The sequence below is a fragment of the Arvicola amphibius genome, chromosome 9 (assembly GCF_903992535.2).
Source record: "Arvicola amphibius chromosome 9, mArvAmp1.2, whole genome shotgun sequence".
NCBI classification, from domain to species: domain Eukaryota; kingdom Metazoa; phylum Chordata; class Mammalia; order Rodentia; family Cricetidae; genus Arvicola; species Arvicola amphibius.
Window position 1 is genome coordinate 82,037,705 of NC_052055.2, and position 16,861 is coordinate 82,054,565.

The 16,861-nt window shown below is 41.5% G+C and overlaps 1 protein-coding gene across 1 annotated transcript in view; it reads right to left on the reverse strand.

Moving 5' to 3' along the window:
• Col19a1 (collagen type XIX alpha 1 chain) overlaps nucleotides 1–16,861 on the reverse strand; it is a 302,587-nt gene that overhangs the window by 43,092 nt on the left and 242,634 nt on the right. The window contains exons 22-36 of the mRNA XM_042055762.1: nucleotides 16,112–16,147; nucleotides 14,412–14,447; nucleotides 14,262–14,315; nucleotides 13,503–13,556; nucleotides 12,136–12,189; nucleotides 10,700–10,789; nucleotides 9,882–9,926; nucleotides 9,696–9,773; nucleotides 6,034–6,069; nucleotides 5,875–5,928; nucleotides 5,735–5,788; nucleotides 4,352–4,393; nucleotides 1,355–1,459; nucleotides 1,218–1,271; nucleotides 918–971 (exon numbers count right to left, since the gene is read on the reverse strand). Coding sequence (XP_041911696.1) covers nucleotides 918–971; nucleotides 1,218–1,271; nucleotides 1,355–1,459; nucleotides 4,352–4,393; nucleotides 5,735–5,788; nucleotides 5,875–5,928; nucleotides 6,034–6,069; nucleotides 9,696–9,773; nucleotides 9,882–9,926; nucleotides 10,700–10,789; nucleotides 12,136–12,189; nucleotides 13,503–13,556; nucleotides 14,262–14,315; nucleotides 14,412–14,447; nucleotides 16,112–16,147 — 846 coding nt within the window. The remainder of the gene's footprint in view (nucleotides 1–917; nucleotides 972–1,217; nucleotides 1,272–1,354; nucleotides 1,460–4,351; nucleotides 4,394–5,734; nucleotides 5,789–5,874; nucleotides 5,929–6,033; nucleotides 6,070–9,695; nucleotides 9,774–9,881; nucleotides 9,927–10,699; nucleotides 10,790–12,135; nucleotides 12,190–13,502; nucleotides 13,557–14,261; nucleotides 14,316–14,411; nucleotides 14,448–16,111; nucleotides 16,148–16,861) is intronic.

Genomic DNA, 16,861 nt, shown 5'->3' on the forward strand with positions numbered 1-16,861 from the left:
GCTGTATTTCTTCTTCTTTAATTTTTAACTTGGAAAACAATCCCAAGCCAATCTTAAAGGTTTCTAGAACACAATGAATATCAATAAAAACAATAATAAATGATGATAACTTGTAATGTGAAGTACAGTTCTAAGCAGGAAAATAGATGGATTTTATAGTGTCATAATTTCCCACACTACCATCAAGGTTAATGGATGCCAGATGGCTTTCTTACTTTCATTAGGAACTATTAGCACCAAAACTGTTTAAACTAACAGCAATCCATCATTCTAATTGGTTTTTCTAAGAGTTAATGTGAGTTATGCAGGGCAAGAATGATATCTTTAGCGTCACTGTGGTTTACAGTCAGGAATTTACACCATTATCTCTAAAGCACGTTTGAGTTGGGTGCTTGGTCCTGGGGTGGGTGAGCTGCTGACCTCAACCATTATGTACAGATGCCCAGCACAGCTTATTTCTCCCAAGCACTTGGAAGCTGAGCAGAGACATGGAGAAACCAAGGTTGTTAAGTTCAGTCATGGCACAGAGGTCTCCCCTGGCTGGACTCTGGAGCGGCCCTTGGGTCTATGCCTGTTCATTTACCCTTTCCACCTGTTTGCTATCCTGAGGTTTGTTTTTGTGAGTTCACTCTTCTTTCTTTTCTTGTAAGAACTCGGATAATTACCTGCTACCTAAAAACAAACCCCCATAACTTTTATATTAATTATTAGCCTTATTTTGTGCCTCCACATCTGGACCACTGGAGATAAATGTGCATCTATAATTACCAAACATGTGTTATTTTAAAACATCTAGCTGTTCTTGGTTTTCAATGGTCTTGGTATTGAGCATGCATTAATGAAAACTCAGTGTCTTTCCTTTATGGAATCAAGTGGAGAGAAGCAGTAGCGGAGTGTTTTATCAGAGAGCCTCTTACCTCATCTCCCTTCTCCCCATGCATTCCAGGGTAGCCCCGCTCTCCTTTGCTTCCCTAAAAACACAGTAACTTTAGTTAACACTGGACCATTCGGTATTATCTGTAACAATGGGAAAAAAAATCTCCCATCAGAGCACTTTGGGTGTGTCCTTTGCACAGGGCTACGGGATAAACTAATAGCATCATCTGCAAGTGCCCTTTGCCCCATGTTACCAAAGTAAGTTTCATAGGAGTAGGGTATTTTAAAAATGGGATTCTCCATGTTTCATTTAGTTAGAATCTCACAGAGGACTATCTTACCTTTGGCCCCTCTCTGCCTGGGACTCCTGGAGGACCCCGTGGTCCTGCATCCCCCTGGAAGACAGAGGAGTCAGAGCTGCGGGAGGACACCCAGTATGTGTGCTGCAGGACTCACAGGCATGCCAGCAACCTCTCACCTTCCTGGCTGCTGAATCGTATTTTCCAGGTTCCCCAGTGCCTCCTTCATCTCCTTTGTTGCTCTTCAGCCCGGGAACACTGGCTGGACAGTTGCCACAGAAGTTCTAACGAGCATAAAGACAGTTTCACTGGGAGGTTCCTAAAACCCGTTTATGAAGCTGATGTTTGATCTAACTGTACTCTTGTCAAACGAGCAATTGTGAGGCCGCTCTACCTTCAGAGACTTGTCTGTCCAATCTGAAAGATGGCTTTTTGGGGTAAACACTAGACAAGCCTAATCTGTAATCTTCCTTTACACCATTGGTGAACTTTTACTTAAAAGCAAAACACCACACCACACATCTCTGCTTCCATTTCAATGGAGATTCCCGAATAAATAGTAGGGGCGGGGAATATAATTTGAGAGCACAATCTAAGTTTTAACTGTTCAGCACTTTTAGGAAGGGAAGTCTTATTAAAGTTTGGATATATATATATATATATACACACACACACACACACACACATACATACATACATATATATATATATATTTTTGCTAAGATAGAGCAAAACCTTCAGATACTGATTTCAGAAACATTTTCAGTTACATGATTCCACTGATGATTTTAGTGGAACTCGTATTTAGTAAAACAGGAAAAACATTAAAAAATGATAAAAAAGATAATTGTTTTAACTCAACAGAAACGTCTTAGATTTATTTGATAATAGTCTCATTTTCTTCAGTTAGATAAAGCAAGGGAAACTGATTTTTAATAAAGTTTTCTGAAAAATGACTCAATATTATTTTATAGAAATCATTAAGATGCATTCATCACTAGCCCATGCTCAATCTGCTTCTAAGAGACCTGCCACACAGATTAACCCAGAAGGGCTGGGAGGAATGGTTTGGGTTTAGCATCAGGCCAGGTGCTCTCAATGCTCCAACCGAAGGCATCTTAACAAGCAGAAAGCAGCTGGCAGCTTGTAAAAGACTTGGGCCTGGAGCTTGAGTTAGTGTTCTGGGTTCCAAGGTCAGGACTTAACATTATGTTATTAAATTGAGTCCACAGGTCAATCTCCAAATCAAATTCTGGAATTTGGGGTTGGGTGGGGGCTACTTGCTTCCCCCCTTTCTTCTGTTGATAAAGCTCGTTGGGATCAGCTGCCATGCTTTCCTCTCTGCATCCCATCTGTCTGCTCTTTTGTGACTCAGAACCTTACTGAGATGACTCTGGGACTGGAAGAGCAGTGTGATGTGTCAGAGGAGGCTGCCTGGCAAGACTGTTAGCTCCTCACATCCATGAGACCCCTGAGGGTCTGGGTCTCCTTTTGGAAGAGTCCACTCAGTCTGCTGTCTGTTCTGTGCACACTCTATCAGAACATTTAGTTCTGCTTAAGTATACAAACTTCTCATCCTTCAAGAATTCAAGCATCTAATTCCTACAATCTTGTCATTTCTAACATTGCTGTTTCAAAGAATCTAGGGCCTAATACCCGAGGACGTGTGTTCCTGTGTCAGTCTCACACTTATTAGATATGTATCTGGGCAAATTACTCAGCTACTTGGGGTTTCAAGTATCTTCAACGAATGAGAATGGCCCTCCAGCCTGAGCTCATAATAGTTCGGTAAAGACTAAATGGGAAAGAAGTTAATAAGGTTGCACTGACTGACATATAATTATAATTCAATATGAGCTCTCTGAAACCCTCACAAATATTCCGTATTATAAGAAAATGCTGCTTTCCTGGAGTTCCTAATAACCCCTCCAGAAGTTTTTTTTTTTTTTCTTTTTTCTTTTCGGTTTTTTTTTTTTTTGAGACAGGGTTTTTCTGTAGTTTTAGAGCCTGTCCTGGAACTAGCTCTTGTAGACCAGGCTGGCCTTGAACTCACAGAGATCTGCCTGCCTCTGCCTCCCGAGTGCTGGGATAAAAGGTGTGCACCACCATCACCTGGCCAGAAGTTTTTATGTTAATATTTATATTTACATATATTTACCCATCTTTTATTGAGACTAGACTATGTCTTGTGATGGATACGATGCTATAACTCTTCACGTTTACATGTATGTCATTTGGCAAATCATGAGAATAAACACCGCTTGTATAAGTGAAATTACCTGTTAAGTGTGAGTGGTGTACACTTAACAGTTTAACACTTTCTGTTCATCTGAAGACAGGAAATCTCAGAGTGAAATGAAGGGCTACATTTTCATTTGGGGTCACCAGCCCTTACTAGACAGCATGGACACTACATAAACATAGTCTTACCCACTACCAGACCCCCAGTCTGAGTGATAAAATATAGCAAAGTATTTCAGAGGAATAGTAGCCATAGTGCATGCATATGCGCGCGCGCGCGCGTGCGTGTGTGTGTGTGTGTGTGTGTGTGTGTGTGTGTGTGTGTGTCCGTATAGTTAGAGCTGGACTGAAACTTGCACTCCTGTTTCAGGCTCTTAAAGGCTGGAATTACAGGTGTGTGCCATCATGTTTTGCCTGAGGTACTTTATGGGATGGATAATCAGTAGAGATAATTTTTGTTTAACAGGGTAACAGATTGTTAGGGCGATTGTTGGCTTTGGAATTTTTATAGCTCGTTTTGCAAAATTCCATGATATAAAAACATAATCTGTAAGTGAGTGGCACTGGTTTTCTTCTTGAGACTGCCCAGAGCTGACAGGGTGGCAGACAGGCTTCACGGCAGTGAGCCAGAGTGGGTTGGAGACAGGAAGAGAAAGCTAGTGCTTGAGAGGAGGCAGGATCTACTTTAAGGTATCAATGATGTCACCCCTTCCTGTATGTCATCTCACAATGTGGACCCGGAAAGAAGGGAAGGGGAAGACTGGTATAAATGCTATACGCTATAAGAAGACATGCATGCTCTTATGTCTTAAATGTTTTCTAGCAGAATTTGAACTGTTTCGGATGAGCAGTTAATTATTCTATCTTTGGTAGAAAGTTCCTTTTTAACCTTTTCCACACACCAACATCTAATTCCTCTTATACCAAAAGAATACCTTCAGCAAGGCGCCAATGTCTCCCAAGAGAGGAAGTGCAATCTGTAGTTAAGAGAGAGAGAAACTCAAATCCATGGATATTCGCATATACATGAACATAATACAACATGAACATACAAGTTGATATGTGTGTTTCTAAAGTGCCATGCCAATTGCTTTGGAGATGGTGACCCTAACCAGCAGGCTCACTGGCTTAGCTTTATGTTTCAGGGCATAAAACTTACACACAGTATGGCTGGAACCAGAATGTGAGAATAGTCACTGTTCCTTCAGCCAGATCATGCGAGCTCACATGTATCATTGCTTTGACCATACACCTGTATTTTAGAGATTCATGACAAGGTAACCTTTATGCTTTTCCTGTGCTGTTGGTTTTAAGTAATATAATGTTTTATTTAATCATTTGGTAAAAGGAAATCGCTCATCAAGCACATTATCAGGCTGCTGGGAAATAGGAAGATTGCATGGTCAGTCTGCCTTAAAATTAGCTCTTACAGAAATTCTAGATACTTAAGTGAGGGACAAGACAGACACCTGGGGAGCATGGGCTGTGGTTGGGCCACAGGTCTTCAAATGTCCTTACAGAGGAACACTGTAGAAGCCCCAGTGACAGTTGACAGGATGTGAGATGAGGGGCACACGATTCAGCGTTGAAAGTAAAGAAAGCCGGATAATGCTGCCGCATGCAGCTCCTAAGGACTCAAAGGCACAAGCAGTGTGGGAGGTGAGAGAGTCTGAGAAGACACAGCGAGGGGCCAGATTTGGATTTTATTCTACAAAACTCAATGTACAATACAATGCCATGTGCCATGTGGCCTCTCAAAACTGTAAGTGTTGGAGCTGAGGCTATTTAAAGGGACTTACAGTCACTCGTAGCAAGATTTACCCTGAAATAAAGCTATGTAACACGCAGCATCTAAATGCATTTTTCTGAGATTTTCAATCCAATTTTCATAATTTAATCATCGCATCTGTTCAGAGGCACTCAATCAATGGATATGTACCGCCCTGGAGGTAACTCACCTGCAAACTTTCATTTAGAAAAATGAAATTCATTTACTTACCCAGCATTAGAAAAACTAGAAATTGTGGCTATCAGTTTTTCTCAATTTTCCATGGAACAAAGACTTTAAATGCTAAGGCTCAGCCTGGGGCAAAATTGTACAGCTGAATTATACCCTTAGGAAATAAGAATTCATCACACACGCACAATAATGCTGACCCAGCTTGAATTCCCCCCTCTACAAAATAATGGGGATAAACAAAATCACCAAGCAGTCACCAAGCACTGCAATTAGTTTGGACAGCAAAATTTGCTTGGTTGGCTGTTTGGCTTCGGGGTGCATTAAAGATACATAAATCAGGCAAAGCCCGCCTACATACCGGGTCACCTGGGGGGCCTGGAAGACCTGGCTTCCCGTCTCTCCCTGGAGGTCCCTAAAAACAGAAGTCGCTTATTCAAACCTCTGCAAGTTAGAGCTGATTAAAATGGACACGGATGGGAGCTGGGGAAAGGTCCTTACGTCATTCCCGGGGGTCCCTGGAGTTCCTGGCAATCCGGGCAGACCTCGAGGGCCCTAGAGAAGTGAAGAAAACAATGTTGCTAGGACTGTCTTTTGAGCAGTTTCCGGCAATCAAGAAAGCTGAACTTCTTTTGTGCGTAATTTAGTGAAGTCACTTACCTGAATACCTGGCTCTCCGGCAGGTCCTTGGGAGCCCTGGGTAAAAAGAGAGAGAATTATCTAACTTCTACCAGGGATATTCATAAATGCCCCATCCTTAGCAGAAAAACGAGGTTTGGCACTTGCACAATCTGAAAACGCTGTAAGTCTTGCACACAGTTTCTGGTGGGCTCACCATGACCTCAAGCCATAGTTAAAGAGCCAGATATTCAAGGCTGAAGCACAAGATTTTGCTCTCTTACTGGGATGTTTCTTTTATTCCACTCTGCTGCTGCACACTCAGAAGTGTGCAAGCAATGTGTCCACATCCTGTCAGGTCAGAAACCAATTGCCCATGGGGCTCAGGAACCTGAGCCTCCCTTCCTTTCTTCATTGACTCATTTTCCTCTTGTACATTTGTTTATTATTTTTTATTGAAAGTAGATTCTTCTCTCATACAATACAATTCCAAGCACAGTTTCCTCTCCCTCTACTCCTCCCAACTCCCTCTCCTCTCTTCCTCAGACCCGCTCCACCTAGGTTTCTTCTGCAGAAAAGAGCCGGCCTCTAAGACACAACAACCAAACACAGCAGCACAAGATACAATAAGACAAGGTAAAATCCCTCACGTCCAGGCTGGACAAGGTGACCTAGCAGGAGGAAAAGAGTTCCAAGAACAAGCAAGAGAGTCAGAGACACACACTGTTCCACGTTAGGAGTATCACAAAAGCACCAAGCTAACAGCTAGAACATGTAAGCATAGAACCTGGTACAGACACATGCGGGTTCTCAATTTCCTCTTAAGAAAAAGCAGGCTCCAGTGTTCAGTGGTGGACGTTGATGGTTAACTAACAGCACCTGAGTTATTTTCTTCTTCTGGAATGCTGAGGTTTGGAATAACCCAAGTGAGGCTGAAGTTAGCCAAGAACCCAATAACATTTATTCTGGTTATGCATACTTTTGGGTCATTGAATTTCTGGTGCACATGACTTCAGTTTAGGCACTTGGGAAGCAGAAGCAGGCTTCTTATGCAGTGAGTTTAGCCAGTTAGCCCTATGTAGTGAGACCTCATCTTTAAAATCTTTTTTTAAAGCAGTTGGTATCAGCATTTTCTGGATTCTCCGTCTTACTTAAAAATATTTATAACATCATCATTATCTAAGCCTTTTGTTGCCTTTTTATTGTGGTATTTTTTTTCTTTTTTTCTTTTTTTGGTTTTTCGAAACAGGGTTTCTCTGCAGCTTTTTTAGAGCCTGTCCTGGAACTAGCTCTTGTAGACCAGGCTGGCCTCGAACTCACAGAGATCTGCCTGCCTCTGCCTCCTGAATGCTGGGATTAAAGGCGTGCGCCACCACCGCCCGGTTTATTGTGGTATTTTTATCCTATCAACTTGTTATCTGTTTAAAGAGTTATTGACATAATGTTTTATCAACTGTTAAAGTAGTGTGTAAATCAATGGTTTCCATTCTGGCATTTTCACACACACATTGCTCCGATGGGTCTCCCTCCACCATTGCCCCCTCCTGGTCTATTTTCTTCCTGGTGGTCTCCATTCTCACCACAAGACACTCCTTCTGCTTCCCTGTCAGATGTATTTCATTACTCTCTCTTTTCTTCCCCTCCCATACTTCTTCCATTTCTACTTATGTGACACACACACACACACACACACCACACACACACACACACACACTTCCACATGTACTATTTGTCTTTCTGAGTCTGGCTTATTTCACATAATAGAATGATTCCAGTTGAATCCATTTTCTGCAAATGTCATGATTTCCTTTTCCTTTATGGGGATGAATAAAACTCCTGGTGTATGTGCAAGTCTCTTTGGGGTAGGCTGAGCTAGAAGGCTTCTGGTATGTGCGCAGAGCAGGATAGTTGGGCCATGTGGTTGTTCTCATTTTAGCTTTTAGGAGACCTTCTAGTGATTTCTGTAGATGTTGTAGTTGTTTATATCCACACCAGTCATGCATAAAAGCTACACTTTCCTTGGAGGATTTATTACCAATATTTGTCTCTTGTCGTGATGATAGCTTTTTCTCACTGGGGCGAGATGAAATCTTAAAGTTTAAAAAATTTTAGTGTGTGTGTGTGTGTGTGTGTGTGTGTGTGTGTGTGTGTGAGAGAGAGAGAGAGAGAGAGAGAGAGAGAGAGAGAGAGAGAGAGAGAGAGAGAGAGATACATGTGTACATGGGAGTCTTGGTGTCAGAGGTCCTGGAACTGGAGTTACAGGATGTTGTGGGTTGCCTAATGTGGGTGCTGAGAGCAGAACTCGCTTCCTTGGAAAGCTCACACATTCAAGCTCTGAACTGATGAGTCATCTCTCCAGTCCCAAAAGCAACTTTAACTTTTATTTCCTTGATGGATAAGGACGTTATACACATTAAAAGTTATTGATTGGCTATTGTGCTTTTTCTTTTAAGAGCTATTTAGTTCATTAATCCATTATTGATAGAGGAATTTATTTATTTATTTATTTTGGCCTTAAGTTCTTGTAGTTTTTATAGATTCCAGATATTAGTGCAGAGATGCCATCTTTGCTGTCCTCTCCTGTCCAGTGGTTGCTTCCTTTGCAGAGCAGAAACTTCTTAGCTTCACTGTTTCCCATTCGTCAATTTATAACTCTCTATGCTGCTGGATTTCTTTTCAGAAAGGTTTTTGCATAGACCTGTATTTTGAGGAGTTTTTCCTCATATTTCCTCTATAGTTTCTGTTTTTATATTGAAGTCTTTGATTTATTTTAACTGATTTTTTTTCTTCACAGTGTGTGATATGGATCTACCTTCTTGTATATCTGATGATCTGTTTTTCCCTGCACCATTTGTTGAAGAGGCTATTCTTGTATTCCAATAAATAGTTTTGATACTTTTCTCAAAAATTAGGTGGCTGTGGCAGTGTGGATTTATTTCAGGGTCTGTTATTCTACTCCCTTGGTCTACACATCTGTTCATGTGTCAGAACCATGCTGTGTAGACACTATGGCTCTATAGTGTCTGTTGAGATCAGGTATTGTATTTCTAGAATTTCTCTTTCTGATTAGTATTGCTTTTGCTGTTCAGGGTCTTTGGGCTTCTATATACATTTTAGCATTGCTTTTTCCAGTTCTGTGAATAACATCATTGGAATTTTGACGGAGATTACACTGAGTGCATGGGTGACTTTTGGTAATATAGACATTTTCATGGCACTAGTTCTGTCCGTTTGTGAGCGTAAGTGATGTCTCCAATGCCTAGTGTCTTCTTCAGTACCTCCAAGTTTTCACTGAACATGTTTCTGCCCTTTTTAGTCAGGCTTATTTTTAGGTAGTGCCCCCTCCATGCCTGGGCTAATTGAGTGAGAATTTTGCCCCTGATATTTCTTGTTAAGTTTCTTATATGCTATATAGAGAAGCTACTACTTTTTAATGCTTAGTTTGCATTCTGCTACATTGCTGAAAATGTTTTTTTACCACTCTAAGAGCTTTCTGGCAGTGTCTTCAGGGCCTTTAAAGGCAGCATAGGGTGAAGTAGTGTCTGAACAGTGTTGATTTGATTCTGTTCTTTCCTGTTCATATCTCTTCTATTTCTTTCTCTCTTCTTACTGCTTTATGTAAGACTTTGAGCACTGCAATGAAGAAGACTGGAGACAAAAATGTAACCAATTGGGTTGCAATAACTTGACTGAATATTACTTACTGTCCTGCCAGGGATTCCTACCCCTGGTGGGCCTGTGTCCCCTGGGGAGCCATGGATACCTGGCAGTCCTCTTTCACCCTGGGAAAGCAAGGGCTCCTGTTAGGATGAGCTTCCAGACATTTGCATTTTCAGTTACATTTTCTTAATTATTAATTCTTTTTAAAATTAGCTATGAAATCTGTATACCTTTGGCCCACGTGGGCCAGGTGCACCAGGATTTCCATTTAATCCCTAGAAGGAATAAAAAAAAAAGTAATATGACTACATTTCTTTTTCTACATAACTAAAAAGAATTAGAAGTTATAATTTAAAAACACGATTCATTACCCTTCATTTTACTTGAGCAAGTCTCATATTAAGAAAAGAGAGAAAATTTTAGAAAGTTTTAGATTTTGCATAATTAGCTCAAAATATAGGGTTTTATATATGAAATTAAACATCTAATCTTCAGAATTATTGCCACTGATAATTGTTACAAAAAGTAGAAGGAAGGTAGGGGAAAATAGGCAAATCAAATGAGCATATTGGCTTTTGGGTTTTCTGGTAATACAATTTCCTGCGTCCTGAGTAGAGCATGGATCATATGCACTCTCTATGAATGATGGTTGTGGTTATGTCCTTAAACTCCAGAAGGGCAAGGTTGAGCGCTTGTTTTAAGGCAGTGTCCTAGAAAGGTCTATGGCTCACAACCTGTGTTTAAGGATTCATAGATCCTTGAGGAATCAGTACATAAGGTGCTGGGACCTTTGAAACATCTCAGTTTATCTGTAAAATACTTTAGCCTGTATATCTTTTGCAGCTGAGACCTCTCGGCTTACATCCAACATTCAAATTGTTTTAGCTTTATGAGCTATGGTATAAGATCTATCCTTCCTTCCTTCCTTCCTTCCTTCTTTCCTTTTTTTGGCGGGCTTATAGACTACAGTTGTATCTTGAAACTGTGGGCCCAGAATGAGTAGCACATTAACTCTCAAGGGCAATCCTAGTAAGAGGGTGATACTTACTGGTTTCCCTGGCAGGCTTTTCCCTGGAGGCCCAGCATCACCCTTTGGACCTGGAAGTCCAGGAGGGCCTAGCCTTCCACCAGCATCTCCCTGTGAAAACAAGATAAGATTCTTCCTTTCTTTGCTGAGGTTCATGATGGGAAGTTGGAAGACAGCAGTCTCCACTGGTTTATTCTGTCACAGCCAGGCGAACTTCATCTTTGTGTTCACATCTATCCTCATACCCTCAAAAGCATGTACAAGTGCCTAGCTCACTCTAGAACCTGCTCTTGTTATTTTAAATACATTCACGCTCTGAAACGAGTTCTGTTATACAAAGTTGAACAGTACCATGAAACACAGACTTGTATATAAAATGTGGAGGCCTCAAAATGTGAGCCTATTTCCACCTTGACCAAAGATCAGAGAGTTGGAATTTATTTCTAGAAGACAGTAACTTTTTCAAGGTTATTCTTTGTTTTTACCCCAAACACAGGTTCCACCTAGATTTTAGGTCTGTGGGTTTTGCTCTCCCAAGGTTACTGTCAACAGGTGTGGCTAATATCCAGACCTTGTAGTATTTCAGGAATAGAGAAGTAGATATGTTTCCACCTCAAACAAAAGTCTAAGGGTTCAACTAAGTTCCAGTTCCCTTAGGGAGATATCAATGGATTCTACTTAGGGAGTGGTTTACCTACAGAATGTTTTGGTCTAGGGTGTGAACATTTCTTATCTTGTTCTAACCATAACATGTTTAACTATGAATGTAGCCCACAACCTTCAGTTGGTACGTTCATTTCCTTGTACCATTTTAATGCAGTTTATTTTAAATCTTACTCTTATCTTTTGGGATTGGGGTATTTTAAGCAATTGGAAATTAAATGCAGGTGATTTCAGTATTCCCTGGAACTCCCTCCCAGTACTATCCTATACTTCTGTTTTATTATATTTACTTGCATCTTCGCCCTCTTTACTATTTTTTTTGATCCCCATGTTCCCACCCTGGTAAATGGTATTTTTGTTGAAACCGGTCTCCGACAATGAAACACGGCACAAAGGGGAAGTCTATTCATGAAGTTCTTTAGATGATCTACGTACCTTATTTCTTGGGGAGGATGCACCATATTGATATGCCATCTTTACACACATCCAAACAGATGGTAAGGGGCGGAGAGACTTTTGATAATTCGAAGCTCGACCTCAGCCCTAACATTTTCATTTTCAAAGAAGCTCATTTTGTTACATGGAATTTCTGTGCCATACCCATACCTGTGATGATGCATGCCACCAGGGGTGCCATATCACAGGTTATATGAATGTCTGTCCCTTGTACTGATACATCCTGGGAGGCTCAAGCCTTGTTAGGCTAATCTTTGGCTTCTCTAGTGACTTTAGAATCCTTGCTTTCTTCTTTCTATTTACTTACATTTTGTACAAAAGTAAAGTCTAAATGGTACCTTCTCTCCTTTAATGCCTTGTATCCCTGGAATACCATGTTCTCCTGGCAATCCCTAGAAAATACAGATTAAAGGGAAAGAGCAGTTAGAACCTCTCTTAATGTAAGGGGATGGAATTTTAACATCTCTCTATAAGGTAATTCTGATTTGGCCGAAGGGGAAATATTATTTGAAAATACATGGCTTGTTGTCACAAGTGAAGTCAACAGCTATAATGGGAATCAGAAAAGAACTGAAATGTTCCACCTAAGAGCAGGGAGGGTGGTGGCTGGTGGCAACGCAAGCCAACTTAAGCAGTTAAGATACTTTTATTATGTTCAACCACAGTGACTCTTTTCCTTTTGATTTTATTCTTTTGGTTGTTGTTGTTCCTAGACAGTTTAGTCTAACCAGAGGATTTTGTGGTTAATCTTGTGTTATCAATATTTTCTCTTTTTATGGTGTCTTTCAATGAGTTACCTCAGAAGTGGTCCAAAATTGGCTTGTAGGAAGAATAAAAAGCAACAAACTTTCCCTAGGCTGATAGTGGTGAGGTACGCCTTTAATTCCAGCACTGGGGAGGCAGAAGCAGGTGGATTTCTGAATTCAAAGCCAGTCTTTTCTACAGAGAGAGTTCTAGGATGGTCAGGGATATGTAGAGAAACCCTGTGTCCAATAAGCAAACAAACAAAACCTTTTCCTACGGATTGGTTGTTCAAATTAGCAAACACACTATGATGCTAACTAGGAGGCTCCAGGAGGCTCAGGCCATAAGCATCAGAGCAGAGAAAGAAGTCATGGATTGCTCCCAAGATGGTAGAAAAAGGAGTAATCTCAAGTCTGCCTACCTAGAATCTTAGTCATGGGTAGAGAGTCACTGTGAGCTGAGGCCAGGAATTTTCTCCATTTTATCTAATATCTGATTGTAAGCTCTCAGTTCACATGGGGAGGCCAGGATATTATCCAAGGGGTAGAAATCTGGTGGGAATAGATGAAAAAATGCTTCCAAAGAGCACGAGGGTTTGTCTGTGTGCGAGAGAAGCGGGAAGTGGGGAGAGAGAACTCACTACAGTGACTTTATCTCACAGAACATTGGAAATGCTTGCTGTCTTTCTTGATTTTCTCTTATTTCCTTGGATATTTCCATTTTCCTCTATTCTACAGTAGTATTGACTATGACAATTGAGTTAACCTGAGTTTCAAAGATTGGATTATTAGGCTCCATCCCAAAGGACTTCCCAGTAGCAACCCTCCTCCATCAGCAGTGATCAGTCTGGGTGGTGGTAGTGACCCATGTTTTTAGGAAATTCAACTCATTAATATGTTCTTTACAACATATCCTAATCTTAATTTCCTGTCAAAATATTGAAGGTACTATATATACATACAACATCTCCTGGTGGTCCTCTGGGCCCCATGGAACCTGCAGGTCCTTGCTGACCCTAAAATAGAAGATAACAGATACTTTAACTCTGCATGAAAATAGATTGAATCTGAGTGTTGGTGAAATACCTTGTGCCCTTGACAGGGAAGAGACGGACTTCTCAGCATCCCACCTTTGTGCACAGTACTGACATGCGCTCTGGGCTTAGCCAGACAGTTCTGAGATGCTTCATTTAATGGGTCTGCTCTTATCAGCAGGTGATAACGGGGTAACTGGCCTCACGCACTGCTGGGAGCATTCTCTGAGAGTCTCTCTCCCACTTCCCCCAGCTGCTTTTTCTTAAGACACTCCTGCAGAATTTCCTCTGGGGAATGCAAGCATCATAGGGATGCTTAATTTTAGTGTAGAAACAGAGCCTGAATCCTTCCTTTCCCTGTCAAGAATGTGGCACAGGGTCATAGATTTAACTGATATTGTTTACTCTGAAAGCTTTTTTGGATGCCGTTGTGAATTGCCATTGCTCTTATAAAGGATTTTGAAGTCCCATTGTATACCAAAAGGCCTAGCATCTGTGTTTGTAACAAATGCAGCCAGTGGTGCTGGTGGGGAGGGAGGTCACCATGGAAACAAGATAAAATCTCTGAGAACATCTGTGAAGAAAATGAGTGGCACACCAACGCCTTTCTGCATACAGGATGCCTGTAATCCCCACATTATTTCCCAATAGTGACTTCGTATACACCTTAATATATAAAGTACATACCTTTAGCCCTGGGCTTCCTGTTAAACCAGGGGGACCAGCATCTCCAGGTTCCCCCTAAACGCATGAGTGGAAAGGAAAGTTAGATGTTACTATCATCTTCAGCATCTTCTGAAGGCTGCAATAGTGACTGAAGAAATGCGGGGGGATTACCTTCATTCCCTGTGGTCCTAAAAGGCCGGGCTCTCCCTGTAAATAAAAGGGTTGCCATATGGGTCATTCCCGAATCCAGATAGGGTTGGACATCTTGATACTTTAATTGACTTTTTATCAGTTAGCATACAATAAAATGGACATTGTGGAAGCTATGCAATCCAGCAACACTCATCCTAAGACAAGATCCAGAACCCTTATTGCTAGGAAGTAACTCCTCATTTCATTTCTTTACTTGGGGCAGCATGTGTGGTAGTTTGAATGTATTTGGCCCCCATAAGCTCATAGAGAGTGGCACTTTTAGGAAGTGTGATCTTGTTGGAGGAGTCTGGATGACACACGCCTTTAATCCAGACCTTGAGGATGCAGGGCACACCTTTAATCTGGGCCACACCTTCTGTTGGAAGTGTGTTACTGCGGGGGTGGGCTTTGAGGTCTTTTTCTTAGGCTTCACTCAGTGTGAGAGTCAGTGGACTTCCTGTTGCCTCTGAGTCAAGATGTAGGGCTCTCAGTTGCAGCACCAGCTCTGCCTGAATGCTGCCATGTTCTCCGCCATGATGGGCTAAAACTCTGAACTGTGACCCCCCCCCCCAACTAAATGTTTTCTTTATAAGGATAGCCATGATCATGGTGTCTCCTCACAGCAATGGAAACCAAAGACATCATGGCATGTTAGCAATGAGCCATTCACCACCAATGATAGCCAACCTCAGATGAGAGGCAGAATAGAATAGGCTAAGTTCAAAAGAGTGTGTGCTGGTAATCCTACTTCCAGGTGCTTAATAAAAACAGAAAAATGTTACAAAATAGCACAATCTTTGTTTATTTTCCATGCCTCACTTGAAAGTTCAATCCTTTGCCTTTAACAAAAATTTCAAAAACCTGTACTCCTTGTTTAGTTTTCCTCTCTTCCTTCCTTCCTTCCTTCCTTCCTTCCTTCCTTCCTTCCTTCCTTCCTTCCTTCCTTCCTTCCTTCCTCCCTCCTTCCCTCCCTCCCTCCCTTCCTTTCTTTTCCCCTGAGACAGGATGTCTGCCTTGGCTGTTCTGAAACTCCCTCTGTAGATCAGCCTTGGTCATTAACTCACAGAGATCCGCCTGCCTCTGCCTCCAGAACGTTGGGATTAAAAGCATGTGCCACCACTACCTGCCAGTTTAGATATTCTTAATTGACGACTTTTATGACATTGAGGCATAACCACTAATAGCAGTAGGCTACAAAAAAAAAAACAAAAAACAAAAAAACAAAACAAAACAAAACAAAAAAAAAACCAACCAAACCCCCGAGAAGAGCTGGTGAGGTGACTAAGAGAGTGAAGGAAGTGGCCCCTGAGCCTGAAGACATGAATTCAGTCCTCAGGACCCACGTGGTGGAAGGAGAGGACAGACTCCCACAAGCTATCTTCTGACCGTCATCATATACGTACCAAGGCATGCATACGAAATGTGGCACACACATGCCATTCCCCTAAAATAAATGTAAAATAAAAATACAAAAGAAAGCCTGCATAACCCAAATCAAATGTAAAAGTGTTACCACAAGATCGCATTTACCAAGCATTAAAGAGAATAGTTAAAAAACAGCAGAAGAGAGTACAAGCTTCAGGAAACTTACTCTATCAAATCAATTAGGAGCCGAACCACAAACTAAAGAGAGAATCAATGAAATAGAAAACCCAAGACAGCACTAAACAGCTACTTACTCTATCTCCCTTTTCACCTCTGGTTAGAGGCTCCCCCTAGGAGAATGGGTAGAAACCAGAATCAATTATAAACACTTAGAAATCAACTCTGACAGGGGTAAATGAGAATGACTTTACAGATTCCTCCACATTCCCAGACGAGCACAGAGTTAATCATTTTAATACTATTTAGGGGCTCCCAACAGCAGTCAAATTGAAATGCTGCCCTAGGCTAAACCTTCCCATTCTGAAATGAAGACGAGCACACAAGCATCCATCTGCAAGTGGAGGGAAATGGGTACAGTTAAACTGTTGAATGGCAGGTACCCACTTGAATTTCCCACCCAGGCTAACTGTGTGTTCAAACACACGGAAGCATGGTTTCAACGATGCTCTTTCACGTGTCTGTGTACTCTAACCAAAATGACTTGAAAGGGGTTAATTACTGGGGAGACAACTGCACAGGTGGGTGGAACTGATTGGTGGCTATTTGGCTTAGGATGAAGGTCCCCTCGTGAGATAGATTTGAAGAATCACCCCACTCCTGACACTCTTCCTCGCTGTCCCCCTGTTACCAACCTTCTCTGGTTACACACACACACACACACACACACACACACACACACACACACACACCATAGTCAATCCTCAGTTATCAAGGAGAAGTTTCTATTATTATAGCCATATACAGTTGAAGAAACTGAGGCACAGACTGGCCACAATTCTTCAGTCTCACTTCCTCTTCAGTGGTGACTGAGAAGTTTGCATGTG